The 22,465-nt window shown below is 39.2% G+C and overlaps 1 protein-coding gene across 1 annotated transcript; it reads left to right on the top strand.

The window, feature by feature from the left end:
- The first annotated feature begins 1,616 nt into the window (after nt 1-1,616).
- Nucleotides 1,617-21,611, top strand: MYLIP (myosin regulatory light chain interacting protein). The gene is made up of 7 exons (XM_067568379.1): nt 1,617-1,897; nt 3,410-3,600; nt 16,315-16,500; nt 17,590-17,787; nt 18,292-18,456; nt 19,115-19,535; nt 20,129-21,611. The coding sequence occupies exons 1-7, from the start codon at nt 1,796-1,798 to the stop codon at nt 20,216-20,218; spliced, it is 1,353 nt and encodes a 450-aa protein (XP_067424480.1). The 5' UTR covers nt 1,617-1,795; the 3' UTR covers nt 20,219-21,611.
- The last annotated feature ends 854 nt before the right edge of the window (nt 21,612-22,465 follow it).

Below are 22,465 nucleotides of genomic sequence, written 5' to 3'. Positions count from 1 at the left end.
GCACTGTGCAAGAAATGGGATGATCAGGAACAAAGGTGGACATATCAGAGGCAACACTGTTAATATTGGTATCTCAAATTATTTTCCCCTCACAGAATCGGCTGAGTCAGCTTAGTCTAGAAATAAGATACCAAAATACATTTTTATAATTACATATTGCAGAACCATCCTTATGGTATGGCAAATCAGGGTGACCACCCCTGGCCCCGTGCTTTGAGGGGCCCCACACTTTGACATCACAGTGTCGTGTTACATCTTTGTGCGTGCACCCATCAGCGACCCGCCCCCCAGCCCACCCTGTGGGAGAGGGAGAGTCTGCTGCAGTGCACCTGCGCTACGCCCCCACACACATCACCGATGGTTCAACAAGCGGCCGCTACGTGCTTACCCTGCTCACCCAGACCCAGCGGCAGGAGCAGCCCAGCTTGGCCATGATTTGCAGCCCGCGCGGATGGGGATCTGGGGTGTGTATGGCTGCCAGTCAGTCATCCCCAGCAGGGGTGGGGGAATGTGATTTGCCCTGGGCTCTGCATCCCCCTAGGGACGGCCCTGGTATATTATAGGCTGAAATGAATAATTCTGAGACTGCCTTTGTCATCCACATTTGCCTCAGCTTCCTCTATCACTACCACACAGTGTTGATGGAGAGGGAAGGAGGAACAATTGTACCAGGGCCCTAAACTCAAAGGAGCCCCCCAAATATTGTAGCACCTGTGTAAATAAAGTGAAATGAGACGGGATGGGGCCCTAGTAAACATGATGTACTACGGCCCACATTCTCTCAATGGGCCTGCCACCCCATCCAGCCTGGTCACTTTGCATAGCATGACTGTGGCCAGACCCCCGCCGCCATTGCAGCCACATCCTCGAACCCAGCGGCAGACACACCAAACTGAACTCTTAAAACGGATTGGGCTAATGCACTCTTATTCTGGAATAAAAGTGTCCACACAGGCCGTTATTCACAAATAGCTATTCCAGAACACCTCCCCCGGAAATGAAGCCTTTAGGCTCTGGTTACGCTAGAGACCCTATGCCAGCACAGCTATGTCAGCACAGCCTATGCTGCCAGAAGGGGTTTTTCCATCAAGCCAGCTGAATCCAACCGAGGGAGCTGGTGGCATAGCTGTGCTGGCGCTGGCAGGGGTGTGGAAAAACTTTTGATACAAGGTGAGATACTGTTTAAGTGTAGACAAAACCTCAGCATGCCTGGCTCCCTGCTAGAAGAGAAGAGGCTTAGGACGTGTCTGCAAATCCCCTGATCCCTGCCAGAGCTGCGCTCAGCTCTGTGCATACAGAGGAGCCCTTCAGTAAGCGCCTGCCAGTGAAAGGGACGAGCCAGGCGGCCCCTCCCCCCGCCTGGGGAGAGACTAGAACCCTGCGGGGCGCAACAGGCCCCGCCCCCCGTGGTTCTCCACCGGGCCCAGCAGGGGGAGTCAGGGAGCAGCAATAACAAACCGCCTCCCTGCCGTCGCGGTCGCAAGAGAACCTCGCTCTGATTGGCGGGAACGGCTGTCTGTCGCGATGAGCGGCGCGTTGTGATTGGCCGTCCGTTGCCGGTGGGAGGCGGAGAGAAGATATATGAGGGTGGAAGCGGCCGGCGAGCCGGCAGCAGGGACGCAGCGGGCAGTAGAGAATCGAGAGCGTAGAGGGAGCAAGAGGCGCCGCCGCGGCAAGAGCGGGGGGAAGGGACGGCGCGGCCGCGCACTGGGCAGCGTGCGGTGTGTGGCTCGGAGTCGGCCGGCGGCGGCGGCGGCGGTTCCGGTGTCCGAGGCGGCGGCCGCGGTGGCGGTAGATGTCTGCCCCAGCCATGCTTTGCTATGTGACCAGGCCGGACGCGGTGGTGATGGAGGTGGAGGTGGAGGCCAAAGCCAACGGCGAGGACTGCCTCAACCAGGTGAGGCGCCGCCGGCGGGGCTCCCCAACGGCGGTTCGAACCGCAGCCCTGGCGGAGAACCGCGACCGTTGCCCCCGCCCCCCTCCACGAGACCCGGGACAGAGCCCCGCGCCCCTGGCCCCTCCGCGCGGCGGGGGAGCTGCCCCTCTCGCGGCTCGCGCGCCCTCCGCTAACTAACGGTCTCCCCCTGGCGCGCGCGCGCGCGCACCCGACCCCCGCAGGGCGGTTACTGCGCGCGGAGGAGCCGCCGGTGCTTTCGCTGCTTTCCTCGGGCGAGTCTCCCCACGCCTCCATGTCGGCCGCAGAGGCCGCCGAGTCCCCGGGTGCTCCCTCTCCGGGAAGGGACCCCGCGGGGCGGGGAGAGGCCGCTGCGCAGCCCCCTGCACACGGAGCCCGCGCTAGGCAGGACCCCGGCATGTGGTCGGGGGAATTCTCTTCTCTCCCCCCCGGCTGCCCATGAAACAGCAAAAACTCACCTGAATCTTGGACATGTGACGGACGGTGGGGGGGGGGGGGAACGAGGACGAGCCGGTGCCTCTGATCCGCCCGTCCTCCCCACCCCGGCGGAAGGGGGCTGCCGACGCAATTGGCTCCACGTTGGCCAAAATGGTCAGTCCTGGGTCACTCGCTCTGCCCGTGTTGGGCACCTGAACAAGTGGCCTGGTTTTCAGAAGTGACCTTGGCTGGCGTGGGTGTGGCTGATGCTCAGAAGAAGGGCCATGCTGCCTCAGGCCAGTGGTCCCTCTAGCCCTGTATCCTGGCCTCTGACGGGGCAGTGTCAGGTGCTTGAGAGGGAGTGAAGAGAACAGGGCGATTATCCAGTGATCTGTTCCCTGTCGTCCATGGGGTTGCATCCCCGACTATTTTGGCTAATAGACATTGATTCTCCATGAACTTGTCTGATCCTTTTTCAGACCCTGTTGACCTTCACAACATCCCTTGGCACTGAGTTTCACAGGTTGATTGTGCTTTGTGTGAAGAAATACTTCCTTTTGTTTGTTTTTGTAGCTGCTGCCTGTTCATTTCATTGGGTGACCTCTGATTCTTTGAAGGAGTAAATAACACTTTCTTATTCACTTCCCCACACCATTCATGATTTTATAGATCTTTCATCATATCCCCCCTTAGTTGTCTTTTTTCCAAACTCTGCATTATGGAGAATCAGGACAGTCTTGTTTAGATGCCCATTGGGGGGTGGGGGTGAAGAGAGAAATGGTAGCTCTTGTGACGTGTGTTTGGACCAACAGACATGCCTCCAGTTTTTTATTTGCATTTCATACACATATCTGTAGGTAACTATCTATCCAGACATCTTATTTAATTGCTTGGTTTTGATGCCTTCTTATTGCAAAGTGATTCAGTAAGCTGAATCTATTATTTGAGTGTTGAGATTTCTGTAAACAAGTGTGTGAGAGCAGTTTTTAAAAAAGCTACACTTCTAGATTTGTGTGATAGGTTGGGGACTAGCTATACTGTAGATCCTCTTGTACAATATCTCCATTTTTGTTACAGGTTTGCAGAAGGTTGGGAATTATAGAAGTTGATTACTTTGGGCTGCAGTTCATGGGCAGCAAAGGAGAGAGTTTATGGCTGAATTTGAGAAATAGGATCTCCCAGCAGATGGATGGACTAGCTCCTTACCGGTTGAAACTGCGTGTCAAGTTTTTTGTAGAACCACATCTTATCTTGCAAGAACAGACGAGGTAAGGTTAAGCCAATCTTCAGTGAAATTCATTTTACATTTGCATGTTCTGTAATTTAATACTGTAAAGTGTACATTGTATCAATTGTTTTGTACCTCTTATATTCAGCTTATTTGCTTTTGAGCTGTATATGTAGCTTACTATGAAAACGTAATATGACTTCAAATGTATTATTCTGTCTTTTTTGGAGATTGAAGAGGAATGGTGCCACTGTATCTTCTTCATAACATGTAGCTAAATCTAAGAGCTAAGGACAGCATAGTTAATTCCATGCACATTTAATGCTACAAGTGAAAGAAAAATACAAGAAGTAGCAGGCGATATTTATGTTGAGTTTGCATGCCCGTTAGTAACCTCTCTTCCAGCATGTTACTGCAGGTCATTCTAAACTGCTTGTGCAGGAAATGGTTTCTACCACAATGTTTAAACTTGCTAAACTCCTCTTAGTCTAGTGTCACATTACAATTTTCAAACTGCTATGGGTCCTCTCTTAAGCTACAAAAGGAACAGCTGTTTTGTTTCTCCTGTAGAAGACATATTAACCAAACCCAGTAATTAAATTGATGATACGCTAAATTTCAGAAAAATGCATAGTTATCAATCTTTTGAGTTCCAAACTCTTGCAAAAACAATAATGAAGCCTTATTGATTTTAATTTACGCTAGAAAATGTCACACACACACATCTTCACTCGACTGGTCAATATCTTTCTTTTGAACTAGCAACATATAGTGCATTGGTGCACTTAATTTTTGACAACTGTCAGGCTCTAATGTTAGATGGGGCCATAAACTAATGAATTCTACTGTCTGAAAACAAATAGCACAAAATTATGATTTTCCACTATTTATCTAAATGTGATATTCAAGTTTATTATGATCACACACATCTCAAGATTGTCAAGTATTTCACTGTTCATTTTACCGGAAGTGTTCAGCTAATGCATTTATGCAGTGTGGTTGACAGTCTGATTTGCATGCATATTACACAGGAGTAAGGTTTCAAATTGGAGTAAGTAACCTGTACCTACTTCCTTCGTAAAAACTCTTTAAGGTTCGAGTAAAAGTTCCGTCAGCTAATGGAGTACAGCAAGAAATGTAACAAATGTAAAATATATTAAAATTCTCCTCCCCAACTTTAAAGTTGACCTACAAAAGGAAAAATGGCACGTCTATGGTATATGAAGGCCTGATTTTTAATTTTTTTAAGTGTTATTTTAGAAAATTGGAGATTCTTGGTCATCTAGAGAGATTTAGTGAAACTGCCTTGACAACTTATTGAGCAGTTGAGAGGGGAAAGAGGCTTAGCCTAGTAACTTTTTATTTCACATATTGAATTCCAATGAGCATTTGAGAGAGACTTTTATAAAGATAGAATACTCCTGGGTCTTCAGTTAAGGGGTGAGAGCTCACTGTCTACACCCTGAGAACCCAAAAAGTAATCTATAACTAGGGACTTGACATTCTTGATATTTCTATGATTGAAAAAGGCAGAAAAAATGTATAGATTTCCTTTATAATAAAAAAGCACAAACTCAGTTTTAACTGAGGGCTTGTCTACACTCCAAACGTTACAGTGGCACAGCTATGGCGCTGCAGCTGTGCGCCTGTAGTGCAGTAATGTAGACGCTTGCGGAAGGGATGTTTCCGTTAAACCACCCCTTTGAGATGGTACCTAGGTTTTAACAGAATAGTTCTTCCACTGACCCCACGGTGTCTGTACGAGGGCTTAGGTTGGCTTGACTACGTCTCTTGGAGTGACTAGGTCAGCCTAAATTTTAGATTTAGACCAGGCTTGAGATCTCCTATCTTTGTTTTACACAAAGATATGCAAAGGTTTGTGTAATTTACACAAACATAAAATCTTCTGCACTCACATGTTGGTGTAAGTAGGTCTGAGAGGCTGCATCTGCACTAGAGTATTAAACTATTAACTGAACTGGTGGGGTTACAGTGGTGCAAGCTGCAAAGGTGTGTAGGCCACACTAGCAATTCTGTTTTGAATACACATAGCACAGCAGATCCCCACACAGCACCTTGGAACTGCATAATCTGTTTTTCCTGTAGTCACATTTTTGGTTTAATTCAGTTAATTCAAATATTTCTGTCCTGTAGAGAGTACTACATGTGGGCCATGAAGGCCAGGAGCTACAGCTTGGTACACGTTTATGCTCTCACTGCAGATGCTTTGGTGGTTCTCAGGCCTGTATGGAATAAGGGGAGGACATTGAATAGGGAGAGCAAACCAAAAGCTTGTCTGAGCTGTCACTGAATAGTGAGCAAGTGCACTGGAATGTTATTTGGAGACATTGGATGACATGATAATCAGCCTCATTCAAAGCAGTTGTGTGAATGCCTGGCCATTGTTGATGACAACTGTATGTGTGAAAATGTTGCTGTCAGGTGTTCCAAACAGTGGTTGTCATAATTTCTCCAGTGTAGAGAAGGCCAGGGGGCCTAGCTTGTACCACATTACATATTGCCTTTGAAGTTAGCCCATGTTCTTCACATGTTGACACTATGATATGCAGATCACAGCACTGGATTTTTCTTAAATTAGCTAAATATCACATTTTAGTTTTTAAATTACAAAAGCACATTAACTGTGAATTACTAGAGACACTAATACTGAAGAAACTGAATGACAGTTATTTTCAAACACTTGTTTTCACCCTTTTTTGCATGGTTTTAAAGTCAGAACACAAATAGACAATTTTACCACTTCTTTAGAAAGATCTGTTTGTATCCTAACACTTATGATTCAACTCAGAGGCCTGGTCTACACTCAGAAGTTGCTTTGGCCTTGCTACATTGCTCAGGGCTGTGAAAAATTTGGTGCCCTGAGCACCATGGTTAGGTCACCCTAACCCCTGGTGTAGATGTGGCGAGGTTGACAGAAGAAGAATTCTTCCATTGATCTTGCTTCCACCTCTCCGAGGTGGATTAACAGCATCGAGAAAATGGCCTGAGTGTTTAGATCAGTGTTATCTATAACTCTGTAATCAGTTAAGTATTCAAAACAACTTCTATAAAATAGATGCCAGAAAGCAGCTTTGACTGCTAAGTACTAACCTCTGTTTCTTGCCTATATGGAAAATAGTGTGACTTTTACATATTTTCTACAGTCTTTATTGTTTGCATTACTGGGCTTTCCAGAGCCTAGCAGATTGTATTAATTTGTCTGACTGTTATGGCCATGAAACAGATTCCAATAGACAGGAAGTAAGTAAATGGATGCCTACTAAATTTTTCTTCCTTTTTAAGAGTGGGGAAACAGTTGCTTTTATTATTGGTGTTCTAGTGTGGGTTTCAGTTTATTGGCTGGCTGCTGATTTTTTTAATCTAAATCCTTCATTATGGCTGCAAAGTTTTCTAGTTTAGACTGGTTTCCAGTTAAATAAAAGGTAAAATGATCTGTGCAGGCATAGATCTATTGAAATTAATGTATCCTGCATCTCAGATTTACCAAGCAGGTCTTCTAAGACATGTAGATGGAGCAAGCCTATTTCAAGGATATATGTTGTATACATTTCCAGTCTTTGAGGCTTCTATAATATTCTTTGAGTAGGAAATAAATTCCTTTGAGGAAGAGAAAATACTTTTTCATTTTATCTGGAACATTAGCAATGTATGTTCTAACACAGTTTAAAAGACATTTCCATCTTTCATGGTTTTCAAAATCTTTTTTGCATTTGTAAATAGACTTTGCAACAGATGGTCCAGACTTGGTTAAAGCAATTTGTTCATTAGAATAACCTATGCTGTCAAGTGATCACTTTAACAGGGTTCTTGCTCCATTGAATTCAAAGAAATCATGGTTTTAAGAAGTGGTGTTTGCTGTATCAAAGAATTTGCTATAAAACAGTTCTCTGTATCAGAAAGCAAATGGGATTTTAGAGTAGGGAGAAAAACAGGTTTGAAGTTGTGATCCAAGATTATTGGCAGACTTCAGAAGCAGTTTTAGCTTTATGCTTTTAGTTGGGTTTGTTAAACTTTAAAACCTCAAAAGTGATTAGGTGTGGCTCTTTTTTGCTAGTTTTAGCATTAAGAGGCTCCAAAGGAGGATGTATGTCTGCTTCTGGTAAAGGGATGGTAATGTAACTTTAGGTCATTGACTGAGAGTAACCCCTGACTAATAGCTACTAGGCATGTCTAACAAATAAGTGACTGCAGAATTGGAACACAGCCCAGTATTTGAAGACATTCAATTCCTGATTGGCTTAGAACAGTTGTCTCGAGGCAGAAAGTTCTGCTTTTATGGTTAATAGGTTTCTTTGTGAAACAAGTACAAGTTGCAAAGAAGACTAGAAACTTGTGACACCTTTGGAACAATAAGCAATGTTTGCCAAACTGGATGAGGGAACAAAATACAAGAAATGGTAATAGAAAATAATAAAGCAGTACATTTCAAAAGCAAAAGTGTTAAGATAAACTTAAAACTTGAGCTCATATGTACAAAATCTGCATTATTTATGAACTATAGTATTAAAATTAATTTTAAAGTAAAGATTATTCTGAGTAACAAAACAAGCTTCATTTTTATTTTTTTAGCTCTTTATTTAGGAAGTTTAAACTAGTTTAGGAATCCTTGCCTGGTAAATATCAGAAACCAAACTATCATTACAACAGTCAGCTTTCTATAGAGAGACATTATACAGGAATATAATCATCAGATCTTTCTATTAAACAGGGTGTTACCATATAACAGCGTAAGCATTATCACAACACCTGTATTATTTCTAGTGATTTTATTAAATTGAGTGAAATCTTTATATACACATTTAAAACTAGCCATGTTTATCAAATGTTAATATTTAAAAAAATTGGACAGGCATACTTGTCTGAGTATTGAATAAAAGGTAAAACCAAATATCTAAGTATTGGTCTGTTCTCTGTTCATTGCATTAATTGGTGTGTTAATTTTTCCATAATCACCCCCCCCCCCCCCCCCGTATTTCTGAACCATTCCTCTATGGTTGTCTATTTTTTTTCCCAGTGAGAGGTTGTCAGTAGTGGAACAGCTATTAGCAAATGAGAGATCAATTCTGCTTTTCTTTTTGTGTGACCATTAGGAAGCCCAGAGGGGATTACCAAAGGAGCATTTGGCAATAAATATCCAACAGTTTGTGATATTTGGTTATGGATTGCATTCCAGTACTCTGACTGGACATATTCACCAGATAAGCATAAAATCTCCCCTTTCATCATCATTTCTGCAGCATTTATCCCCTTTTTATATTTAATCTGACTGATGTGAGGTACCATTAAAACAGTATCTTAAAGAAATTTTCTTTTACTGTGCTACAGACAGAGGTTGCTGTTCCTCTTTTCCAGATCAAACCCCATTCCTCTGGGATAATTTGTCTGTCCCGATCTTTTTCCCAGTATGTCATATATGGACACTTTCTTTGGTTAGAAAAGCTGTCTGCAAAGATTGATATAAATTAGTTATATATATATATATTTTTGAATTGGCCAGAGGCCATCGCTTCTATTAAAGTTAGCTTTCTGTTTAAAACAGGTTTTCTAGAAAGCTGAGAAACATAATGCTTGACTAAAACAGGTTATTTCAGTAACCTTGACACTGAGACATAGTAGGTTATATAATTTACTTGTGTGATTGGGTTGAAAATCAGATATTCACATGCAGCTCTTGACAACTTTGTCAAATTTCTGACATATTACACTAAACAGCTAATGAGCTAGCATTTAAAATAGCGTTATTTTATCTGCTTTGAAAACAGTTTTGTTAAAAAATATGGCATTGCCATATTCTGTTGAGGAATGTTCTATGTACTTGTGTATTTTTGAAATTTATATATGGTGATTCAGGAAGGAAAATGCGAAATAAGCACTCTGGTTTAAAGACCTACACAGTGAGCGGCTTCATTACCAGTTATCTGGTTACATGGATGAGCTAATTTTAGTAAAAATGGCTGATTTGTTAATGGAAAAATATAGCTGTTTTAGGCATTTGATTATATGGGAATGGAGTGAGGGAATGGCCAGTTTCTTGCAGCTTTTACATAGTTGCACTGGCTGTTTGATGCAAGAGGGATTGGATTAGATATGGTGCCATTGAAACCAGTGTGTGTTGAATGCATCTGATTGTTTATCTGAAACTGAGCTGAATAGCTGTTGGTAACCTTTCACCTACTTTACTGAGAGCAAACCAGGAGAGAGATAGGGGGAAATATAATAGGAGTACACCAGGTGCAGAGTTTTATTTTGGTTTCTTATATCAGGTAACTCATACTGGGTCATCATGTTGGGATAGATGGGCCTTATTTTTCAGCTTTTCAAATGGTGATTTTCAACAGTATAACTTTGTTTTGATAGAATTATTACTCATAGTCCAAATTCCACGTCATGCAAGGAGCTGCAAATTATATTTCAGTATCAGTGAGCAGGCCTCCAAGTACTGCAAGGGGTTTAACGCCCAAAGGACAGCCAGTGTTTCTAGTAGAAGCACTGCAACTGCAGGCTGCCAAAAGGATGCATATTTCTGGTTGCACTACCTAGTTTTTGAGAAGCACTGGTGGTCATCTATTGCCTCTCCCACCTCAGGCAGAGTGGAGATAGCTGCTCTTTTTTTGCTACCTCAGCCTCATTCCTTTATAGGTACCATTCAGCTGGAGTGTAGTATAAGGAAGGAATAAAGACAGTCCTGTTGGATTGATCCCCAATTTACCTTACTAGACTTAGAAGATTTTTAAGTACCTTTATGGATGCAAAAGAAATATTTTTAGGTCAGAACTTGCATTTTAAGTGTGAACTTTTTTCTTGACTGGAAAGTAGAATTTGACTTAAATGTGACTTAAAATGTGGAATTATGTACAGTTATACTTTCTGTGGGTTGTTGATTTTTGCCCCCTGTCTGAATTCATTATGGTTTCTAAGTACCTGATTCTGTTTGCAACAGCTGTCACTGCAGGGACTCTGCATCACCTATGAAGGGAGGAACAGTACGCACAACATCTAGATTTGTGCTAGCGATTAGGGTTGGTAGTTTTCAGTACCCCTAAAGTTGTTAGTTTTCATACTTTGGACCATTTATACAAAAAAATCTTCCTGTTGACCACATTTTCTTCATCACTTTGATGCTTAGTCACATTGAAAAAAATTAAGTACTATCAAAAAGAAAATAAATCTACAGCCGGTATGCATTTGATTCTGAACATTTTTATTACAGGTTTACATATGCTGCTAAAACATCAGTAAAAATTATATGAGAAAGATTAGGGCAGTATTAAGGAGACAAGATTAAAATAAATTCATTTTAATGCAGCAGGTGCTTGGCCAGAAGCTACTTGGTCCTGTTATTCCATCTGCCTTAAATGCTTTATTGTTTAGTCAAAAAAGCCTCTGGGAATCCTGAGTCCTGTTCTGGACTACAGTTAGCTAGAAGTGTCATTGATTGAAGACTAAAGGCTTGTCTATGTGGGAGTTGGCATATTAAATAAAGGTGTGATGTTAATGCACGTAAATTAGCGCATTAAGTCCCTGTGTGGACACTTGCATTGAGAAGTGAAGTGGCCTTAATTCCAAGGATTGAGATACAGCAAACTAAGGCCATTTTACTTATGAATGAGAGCATCCAATCAGGGTTTGATGGACTTTAATGTGTGTGCATTAACTTCACCTTTAGTTAATTCTCTTAACTTTCATGACCTACCCTGTGTGGACAAACCTTTAGATACTTTGCCATTCTGACAGTAATTCTGTAGATTATATTTTCATATGGTCTGCTTTATATCGAGAATTATCCTGGGACAACTGGCTTCATTCTCAAACAAAAATATACCCAAAACAGATGGCAAGCTTTAGTATCTTAATGCAATACATTCTTGGGTACATTACATTGAAGGCAAGAAATTTTGAATGATTCTCATGCAGGAATACTATCGTTACATTTAAGAGGAGGATTTGCCCTGAACTGCAAGGTGGTAAAAGGTTAAAAAATCTTGTCTTCCATTTTTTCCTATTAGTGTTACAGTTTTATGTGAATCCAAGATTGCAGGTCTTTGAGGAAGGTATTGCTGCACTGGAAAGCAGTTTTTCTGTATACAAATGATTTGAGAGCTGCTGCTTTTCACAGGCTTAGTAATGTCAGAAGTGTGCCAAAGTCTGGGAGATATTAAGATCATCACAAACCATGGTAAAGCTTCACTTAAGAGTGAAATTTTGCATTATAAAGATTTGCTGTGGTTTTTATAAAAGTTTTAAGGTTGAAGTAAAACTACCACTTTTCTGGGAAAAATATATTAAAGAACCACTTGTTTGGATCAGTCACATGATATGAGAAAAGCAGGAATCTTAGGACTTAAGTACTAACATTTTTGCAGTAATTCTAATGAGAATAAAGTGGTGTTATTCCAGTATGTTGCTAAATGTTAAAAATGTAAGTAAAATGATGAAATATAATGTAGCCATGAAACTTTGTCAGTGACTGTTTAATTCAGTTTTGATAAACTAGTTGAACTGAAACTGCTTTCTGCCAATAGGTGCAGTTAGTTTAAAAAAATTCAATAGACGCCAACTTAAAGAAGACTTAAGTTTTTGAATTTGTGAACTATTACGGGAATACCCCCTGGATTGCCACTTAATTTTTATCTTGAGTTTCCAGTCAGTGTCTTGAATGTACCAAATCTTTGCCCTGTTGAACAGCATGTCTTAGAAATACATGTATTACTTTGAAGAATGGAGCACCTTTTACCATGAAGGGCCACTTGAGAATTTCTATCCAGGGAATTATGTGATTATTGAAAAGGTTTTTGGAGAGCCAATGAAAACTTTGTATTCAAATGCCCAAACTAGTGTGCAGAAATTTCGATAAATGCCACCAGGTAGTTAATCTTGATAATATGACTTGAGATGCCACAAGCAGTCCATTTAGCTCTGCAGATGAACTTTGCAGAATTAGGAATCTAGCTGTTAAATCAGGTTCCCAAAAAGGGGACATTCTAGTTTTGCCTTGAATAGGTCCAGGAAAAACTGGTCTTCTAGTTCAGAACTCTTCATATTAAGTATTGGTACTTTTGGTATTATACTAATATTGGTATATTAAGTACACACCACCATTTTAATTTGGTGATCTGGCACAGGTAGAATCAGCTGACATCTTCGGATTATGTGGTTCTGGTTGTCACATATGTATCATGCAGCTGGAACCTAAATATTGATTAAAATTGACTAATTAAAATAGCTTTTGGGACTGTGAACTGAAACAGGTTGTATGAAGAGGGAACACTGGTCAAAATAATTATATTTTAAATCTTGAGTGCTCTGGAACTACTGATTAATCAAAAGCCTTTTGAAATTTTTCCTTTCAATCCTGCTGCAGCTTTGCTCCATTTAGGGACACTTGTATAAAAATGAAGATGAAAAACCTGCAGTGAGCGTCTTGAGTACTTATCTGGCTCCATTACTATGGTATCTGAGCACTTCAGAACACCTAGGGACGTACTAGAGAGGTAGTCATATTAGTCTGTATACAGCAAAAACAACGAAGGTCCTGTAGCACTTTAAAGACTAACAAATTTCTGCAGGCATAAGCTTTCGTGGGCTGCAACCCACTTCCTCAGATGCATGAAATAGAAATCAGATAGGAGGTATATATATACATCCAAGGGTAAGGAACAACAATGGGGAGGGGAGGTGTTAGCAAAGTCATTCAGTTAGAGTAGATGAGGCCTATTCACAATCATTGATTAGAAGATGAGAATGTGTGAACAGTGACAATTACTTCTTGTAATGAGATAACCATTCCAAGTCCCTATTCAGACCCATTTTGATTGTGTCAAGATTGCATATGAGTTCCAGCTCTGCAGTTTCTTACTGAAGTCTGTTTTTGAAGTTTTTTTGTAGAAGTATGGCAACTTTCAAGTCAGCTACAGCGTGTCCTGAGAGATTGAAGTGCTCTCCGACCAGTTTATGGATGTTACCATTTTTTATGTCTGATTTGTGTCCATTTATTCTTTTGCATAGCTTATGCCTGCAGAAATTTGTTAGTCTTTAAAGTGCTACAGGACTCTCGTTGTTTTAGGGAAGTGCTGTTATCCCCATTTTATAGCTAATGAACTGTGGCACAGAGAGGCTAAGTGACTTGCCCAAGGTCACACAGGAAGTCTGTATCTTGCCCTGCCTTGAACCTTCACTTCATAGGCTTAATAGATCTTTAGCACGAGAAATGGAGGTGTCTAGAACAGATGCCTCTCTTATAGTTGCTTCTCTAATGCATCTCTATCTTCTGGTGCAATTTTTTCACTTTTTCAGCTTCCCTGTTGTCTCTAGGGCCTTCTCAGTAACAGTAGAGAAACAGTCTTGCTGTTTCTCCTGTATAATCAAAGTGCTGTCAACTGCACAAAGCATACTGAAAATAAGTACTTTTTTTTCCCTTTTTTCAGTTGTAATCTTATATGTCACTTGTTATAGTAGGAACAAATTTTTCAGGCAGATAATATTTTCAAGTTCATGATGTCCCTGTAAATGTCACTGATACATAGATCATAAAAAGTAAGTAGTTACTAAGAGCAGTAGTATGCAGAAAGGTATGAACAGGCTTCTCGTTTTTCTAATCTGGGGAACAAAGTTAAACAAATGATTACTGTTATATAATTGTCTTGGCCAGAGCAAGTCTGAGTAGTTTAATTTAGATAAACTGCATTAATTGCTCTTAAAAAGTTAAATATAGTGTCAATTAGATATGTATCTACACATTTAACATAATAGTTTAATATACATTTATTCAGACTCTTAATTTTTTACATTTTTACTGTTAGAAAATGATGAGTGAAGCATTTTCATATTGACTAGATTAAACAAAAAGTCTTATCTGTAGTTAGTGAATTGAACTGGTTGTTTCTGGTCACCATGCCCTTTAAGATTTTAGAACTAGTTGATCTCATCCTCACTTTTATTTATAATTTGGAATATTAAAATAGGCTTTCCTGCTCTTTTCAGCTCCCCTTTGGTTTCTTAACTTTGAATAAACTAGTCATTGAACTGAACTAGTTGAAGAAACTGACAAGAAAATATTCTCTGCATCTGCAGAAGAGGCTAATTCTATCAAAAACTGGTTTACTGTTTCAGACTGATTCCTGGTGCTTAGTAAGTGATTGTCACCAGTTCAGTGCTTTGACTTTTCTTAAAACAGCAACAAATACATAATGCTTGAATATTTTTTATGCAATGTAAATTATTTTAATAGATAACAGTAAGCTTAGGCCTAAATGTAGGTTGTCATAATTTTAAATTTTTATTTTAAAAAGAAAACTATAATTTAAATAAGAAACTGATTTAAATAAGTCTGATTTTTCTTAAAAATTGATTTTTATCTATCTTGTTTTTCAACTGTTTAGCCAATATGACAGATCCAAATGTAAAGGTCAGAGGTTAAGCCCAGAACAGCAGTAAGTGGCTGAATATATAAATATGCTTGCAAAGTAAACATAGAATATGTTTTCACAGCACTTTTGTGGGTTATTCAAGTATGTTTTACTGGATTCTTTCAGATTGGGGAAAATCACATCTCTTATGTAGGAATACTACAAGAGAATTTCAGAGGGGTAGCCGTGTTAGTCTGTATACAGCAAAAACAACAAGAGTCCTGTAGCACTTTAAAGACTAACAAATTTAATTTCTTCAGGCATAAGCTTTCATGGGTTCAACCCACTTTGTCAGATGCAAGAAATAGAAATCAAATAGGGGGTATATATATACATCCAGGGGTAAGGAACAACAATGGGGAGGGGAGAGGAGGGGAGCGGTGTTAGCAAAGTCCATTCAGTTAGAGTAGATGAGGCCTGTTGGCAACTATTAATTAGAAGGTGAGAGTGTGTGATCAGTGACAATTACTTCTTGTAATGAGATAACCATTCCTAGTCTCTATTCAGACCCAGTTTGATTGTGTCAAGTTTGCATATGAGTTCCAGCTCTGCAGTTTCTCACTGAAGTCTGTTTTTGAAGTTTTTTTTGTAGAAGTATGGCAACTTTCAAGTCAGCTACAGAGTGTCCTGGGAGATTGAAGTGATCTCTGACTGGTTTATGGATGTTGCCATTTTGTATATCTGATTCGTGTCCATTTATTCTTTTGCGTATCTGATTTCTATTTCTTGCATCTGACAAAGTGGGTTGCAGCTCACGAAAGCTTATGCCTGCAGAAATTAAATTTGTTAGTCTTTAAAGTGCTACAGGACTCTTGTTGTTTTTACAAGAGAGTTGTTTGTTTTGAGTAAACGGAATCTCCCACAGATTTCTCAATTAATTTCACAAAACTGCATGTGCTGATTTATGCTTAATATTTTACAGTATTCTCTTCATTTAATGAATGATTGTAGTGCAGACTGAAGTAATGCATATTTATGTAGAAATGACTGCAGCAACATAACTACATGGTAATCTTTTACATGCAATACGTGAGTGCTTTGTTTCTTTAATCTGTAATTCTCACTTGATGAATTTAACATTTCAAATATTTACTGATAGAGAGAATTTTTTTTAATGGCCTTAAGATGTTAAAGTATTTGCTCTTTTTGGATTTGCTGGATAGTTCAGTATTTAAGTGAACCTGCTGAAAGAAACTCATCTTTTAATATAGTCAAGCTTTTGAAAAGATAGCATCATGAACGTTGCCTTTGCATTTGTGGAATGCTTAAGTTATTGACTTCTGTGCAAGTCATAACTTTTTTAAAAATAAAAACCAATTCTCTTGCAGGCATATGTTTTTCTTGCATATAAGGGAGGATCTTTTGGCTGGTAATCTTCAGTGTTCTTCAGAGCATGCCATTGAACTTAGTGCACTGTTGGCCCACATGAAGTTTGGGGATTATAACCAGAATACTGCCAAGTACAGCTATGAAGAATTATGTGCAAAGGAGCTCACCACTGCCACCTTAGACAGGTAAATAACTGCTGTAATTACTCTCACAATCAGTGACAAAAGCTGTTTAAGAACTTAAATTAGTAAATAATAATGTCTGGCTATTTGATGCTAAAATTTTAGTATAAGTGGGGTTGCAAAAAAAACAAAGCTAAAGTTCAGCATATTTAAATCTACCCAGTTACATCGCACAGGGATGTGACCAATCTACAGTTAAGCCAACCTTGTCCCTGTGTAGACAGTACTAGATGAGTGGAAGAATTCTTTGAACAGAAACCACGTTCTAACTAGAGTGTTTTTAATGAAAGTGGTCCTATAAAGCTACACTTGTAGACCAAGTGTACATTTCCTTTTTTGGAAATAGAAAGAGGTAACATTAAATTTTCCTTGATTAGGAAGTAAAGACAGCCTAAATTGTTTGTTCAGGGTAATTCCAGTTATCTTGCCCACCTCCACACAGTGTAAGAACACTGCTCAAGGGAGAGCCACAACTATTGCTTTTTGATGGATATGCAAGTAGAATCAACACCCCAAAGAAAGATACAACTTGCATAATGTTGGCTGATTGTTTACTTGTGTTCAAGAATTTCATATAGAAGACTACATTTGTCTGAAGGCACAATGATAGGAATTTAGATACCTAGACTCTTCATAATTTCAGTACCTTCTGATTGTGTTGTAAACAAGATCAAGTCTACTCCCTGCGCGCATGCGCACATTTTTGTAGTGTAACACCTGAATGTCAAGGAGAAAAATTCTAAATGTACTTGCATGCATATTAATTATTTACTGCTAGGAACTTTCTGGTCTGAAAGTCTTGCTACACGAGAGACAGCTTCTAAAATAGCATGCAGCTTTTTCTTCATATAGAATTGTTAGCTAAGTAAATACAATATATGTCCAATAATGTTCAATTAGTTCTCTGTTCTTAAAACGTTAATGATCAGAAATGTGTAGCCAGCTATAACTAAACAGATGAAGTAATTTAGTACTTTTATATAAGCACCACCCGCCTTGATCATTTGGAACCTTGTTTAAAATGAGATGTTGCTGTAGATTGCTGCATATGGCTGAATGGTTCACCTACCCTCAGTCTTTTTTTATCCACAGTATTACTGCAAAGCACAAGGAACTAGAAGGGCTGAGCCAGGCTTCAGCAGAGTACCAGGTTCTGCAGATTGTGTCAGCACTGGAAAACTATGGGGTGGAGTGGCACTCAGTGAGAGACAGTGAAGGGCAGAAACTTCATATTGGTGTTGGGCCTGAGGGCATCTCCATCTGTAAAGATGACTTCAGCCCCATTAACAGGTAAGTTCCTGGGGGAAAGGATCTAATCTTCTGACTCTTCTGTGAGATACTCTTTGATTCTGTATAATCAAAACTGTGTTCTTCTAAAGGCAAAATATGTTAAAATCTTTTGATGTATCTTTGTGTTTTGGTTTGGACCATGCAACAGCTGCCAAAGCACACAGAGACTGGGGATTTAGCCGCTTCTTCTGATAGCCTTTTCATCAGGAGACTACTGGTGTTGTAAAACAGTGTTTTGGGCTATACAAATAATATATGTGCTCCCGTGCAGTTATATTCGTGATATAGTTGTCCTGTACTAGTTCAGAGCAGCATTTTCAGTCTAGTATTATAGAAGATCAGGAAGGCCACTTTGTATGCAAATATGGATGTGTTAATATCTTCTGGATAATCTTAAAGGCTGTTTCTTGTAGTACAATATTTGAGTGACTGTAGAAATTCTCTTAATTTTTAGAGGAAGAATAATCCTCACATACACATTACTCATTTTATATTCACATTTAGGATTGCTTACCCTGTTGTTCAAATGGCAACCCAGTCTGGGAAGAATGTATATCTGACTGTCACCAAGGAGTCTGGTAATAGCATAGTTCTCTTGTTTAAGATGATCAGCACAAGAGCAGCAAGTGGATTGTACAGAGCAATAACAGAGACGCATGCATTTTACAGGTTTGTATTGCTAGTGGAGTAAATCACTTCCTAACTTTTGAATAGCAGTTGAGTCAAGGATTTAAATTTGGCACAGGATTGTAGGTATTTAGCATTTTCTCACACTACATGGCAATTTAGAAATTTCCCTGCAAAATTACATCATATCTTTGCTGCTACTCCTGCACACATAACACCAGGAACGGGAGCAGTGGTATGAAACAAAATCAGACATAGTTCTACTCTGCTTCTGCTACATCGAAGAGGTGAATAGATTTTTATTGCTGTGGTGGGGATATACAATTTGAGATAAGCAAGCAAGATGTTTCTCTGCACTACCACAATATAAATAGTACTTCCTCAGAATGAGAATTAAATCGGTTTTTAATACAGATACCTCAGTAAGCAGTAGACACTTATGTGCTAGAAATGAAAACAAGTTTATAATTTGTTGAAAATATCAAAGTAATCTATACCTTCATTCCTCTAATTCTGTTCTTAAAACATTCGTGGAAATAGAGCTGTTAAATTTAGAAACAAGATAATCCAAGGCATGTTTAGCCTACATAATTTTCTTCCATCCTTCACGGGTGTCTGAGCTCTGGGAACAAATAGGATACATCGAGTTTTCAGTATTAACTAATCAAGTTTGCATTTGTCTCATGGGTTTGTCTTGTAGGTGTGATACAGTTACTAATGCTGTCATGATGCAGTACAGTCGAGATTTGAAGGGCCACCTAGCATCCTTGTTCTTGAATGAAAACATTAATCTTGGCAAAAAGTACGTCTTTGACATTAAACGAACATCAAAGGAGGTTTATGACCACGCAAGGAGGGCTCTTTACAATGCTGGTATTGTGGATCTTGTTTCAAGAAGTGATCAGACACCACCAAATTCTCCCCTTAAGTCTTCAGAAAGTAGTATGAACTGTGACAACTGTGAGGGTCTCAACTGCCAGCAAACAAAAGTTCTTCAAGAGAAGTTGCGGAAGCTGAAAGAGTCTATGCTATGTATGGTGTGTTGTGAGGAGGAAATAAATTCAACCTTTTGTCCTTGTGGCCACACAGTATGCTGTGAGACTTGTGCTGCCCAGTTGCAGGTAATTGCAATGTCACTTGGGATGTTCCACACTAATGTGTTAAACAGCTGATTTCACTGAGGATTTAACTTTACAGTTCAGTTTTTTAAATTTTCTAACTTGTATAATTAAAACTGAGCTTGACCAATATGCTCAGCAACCTTCTCAGAGATAGTTTAGCAAAGTTTGATTTGTATTTAAGTTCAATTTGCAAGGATGTTATATATGTATGTTCAGATGATAAACTAAGTAAGCGAGGGTATAGTATGAAGAGAGAGTAAGTAGGTAAAATACCTTTTATTGGACCAACTTCTGTTGGTGAAAGAGACATGCTTTTGAGCCTATACAGAGCTGCTCTTCAGGTCTGGGATAGTAGGTAGACATTCCTTTTGATGTAAATTTAATGTATATTTGCAGACAAGTTAAGGTAGGAATTAGTGGCATGAAAGTTTCTTGTGTCATGTTGGAAAGATGGAGAAAACAGACCTGAATACTTCAATCTCATCAATAATTCTTATTCTTTAAGGTGATGACTTTGTGCTCATGACATGTATAGAGTCCCAGAAAATTGTGGTGAAAAAGTGTTCCCTAATACCCTCTTTTGTTTTCTCCAGTTGTGCCCAATTTGCAGGTCTCCGGTAGAGCACGTCCAGCATGTGTATTTGCCAACCCAAACCAGTCTGATCAATCTGACAGTGATATGATCTACATGTATGCTTCTAAACCATTATGTACTTTTACAAACTGCACTAAGATGAACTACAGCCATTGATGGTGAAGAAAGCAATCACTCCAGCTCCTGCCTGCAATGAAAAGAAAAAGCCCCATTACATCTCTGGGAGGGGTGTCAATATTCTCTCTTCAGCATGCCCAAGATGCTCTTGGGACAGCAGAAACATTGTGAAAACAGAACTATAAATTCATGTCATCTAAAGAAGGAAAAGTTCTTGATGCATGAGCTTGCAACATGGCAATATTGCCAAAAACTAGGTAGTCCTGGGGAAATGTGGCGTAAAGTATATTTGATATACCCAGCAGGGATAATTTAATATGTAGTTTTACACACTTTATAATTGGTTTTAAGAGTTTTCTTTTTATTTGTTCCTTTAGTGTGATCACTCCATTATTTTTAATAGCAAAACTAGTTTTTATAAATTTGTACATCAGTTTTAGTGTGATGTTCATAGTTTCTGCATTTAGTAAATTGTTTTAAAATGGGGGAAAAACTATTTTAAAAATCAGTATTTTTAAAAACCTGAGGTTGCAAGGCTTTAAGCAAGCAGTTGCATTTAAATCAGCAATCTAATCAAAGCTTAATTCAAATGACAATAGTGATCATTTTGGAAGTGTTTTGCAGCAAATTTTAATTTCTGGGTGTTGGTGGGGCTCATCAGGAAAGTCTCTGACTTAGTAATGATGCTCCAATGAGGAAATGTTCTGGGACTTTATTAGCAAATCAAAAGGGAAAACCATTTCCATTTGGGAAGGGACATAAGTTACCCAACCTTAGAGATGTCCAGGTTGCCACAAATTGAACTCATCCTGTAAATCTGCCTTACCCGAGGAGGCTGATTTTGCTTGAACTATCAGAAATCCATTTTGACCTAAAATAGTGTAAACTTTGTATAATTTAAGTGCTTTTATAAGTTTAACTTTTGAGTGGCTTGATTATATCTTTCTTGCTAAATCTTTTTATCCTTCCACCCCCATTTGGGCATTTTGGACTTTGGTCAACTAGTGTGTTCTCCATGATTTAGAGGAAACTAGAGGACCATATTTGGGTGCAATACTAGCTAAACGTACAGCTAGAAAACTACACTGTCACTTTACTGAGATTTTCTGAGTATACTTTTCATATTGCCTTAATGTAGCAGTAATGTGTGTTTATGCATTTGTTTCTTTGCACAGACATTTTGTCAAAATATTAAAACTCTACTTTTTTATGGCACATATTAGCATATAAACCTTACTGTAAGAGGTATTTATTTTTTCACTTTGTAAAGAAATTTTGTTTCCACATGAAGCAAGAACTCTGTCCTATATCATAGACAACTTCTGTCTTTTTATATACAAGTTAATAAAGGACTTTAAATCAGATGTCTTTCTACATGATTGGTAGTATCTGGAAGTCTGCTTATTAGCTTTGTTCTGAGAAATCCTGCCATGTCAGACATAATTTAACCCATTCCTTTTGCAATTCAGCATATTGTCCATTTTTTCTAAACCTGAATATTTTGGGACTGATCTAAGAGTTACCAAGCTTTTGTTAACGGTTGTTCAGGATAATGGTGCTCAAAATCTTTCTGGATCAGACCCTTCTCTTTTGTGTTCCTCTCTTGAGCTAACTATGGAAGAGGAAGTTTTTTTCACTTTTTGCTTTCAGGCAATATGGCCTAAAACACCTCACTGTTGGAGTGTCCTTAATTTTTCTTATAAAAACATTCAGAGAAAATACAAGGTTTTTGTGAATATAAACTGAAAAATAAGGTAATATTTGACCTAAACAAGCTGCTTACAATGTTTAGAACTTAACATTAATTGAAACTTGAATTTCATCAGTCCAATTGAGGTGTTTAACAAATCTCTTTTTATACTAGTGGGTAGACATTTAGAAATTTTTTAAAGTTGTTGAGCCACTAATCTTCAGTTATATCACTCAAGTTTTGAAGGGTTCTTTAGCGCTACTTATCCTACTGAAGCTAAAATCTTTCCACATTTGACCTCTATCTGAACACATCTTAAATTGATAATCCCAGAAACCTTATTACTTAAACTATTAATCAGTCACTTTAGAGCAAATGAAACAATGGTATTCCAGCTCCACATAGTGTAGTAAGTGCAAGTAATTTCATGGAATTTTAATATGTACAGCAAATCATAGTGGCCATTTCTAAGTATTTTGGAGTGGCTGGGCCTGAACGAAGCACTCTACTTAACGACTGCTTGTTTTT

The sequence above is a fragment of the Emydura macquarii genome, unplaced genomic scaffold, assembly GCF_026122565.2.
Source record: "Emydura macquarii macquarii isolate MOO-44397 ecotype Brisbane River unplaced genomic scaffold, CSIRO-AGI_Emac_v2 contig_2890, whole genome shotgun sequence".
Classification (NCBI taxonomy): domain Eukaryota; kingdom Metazoa; phylum Chordata; order Testudines; family Chelidae; genus Emydura; species Emydura macquarii.
This window is presented reverse-complemented; position numbering and strand designations above follow the sequence as displayed.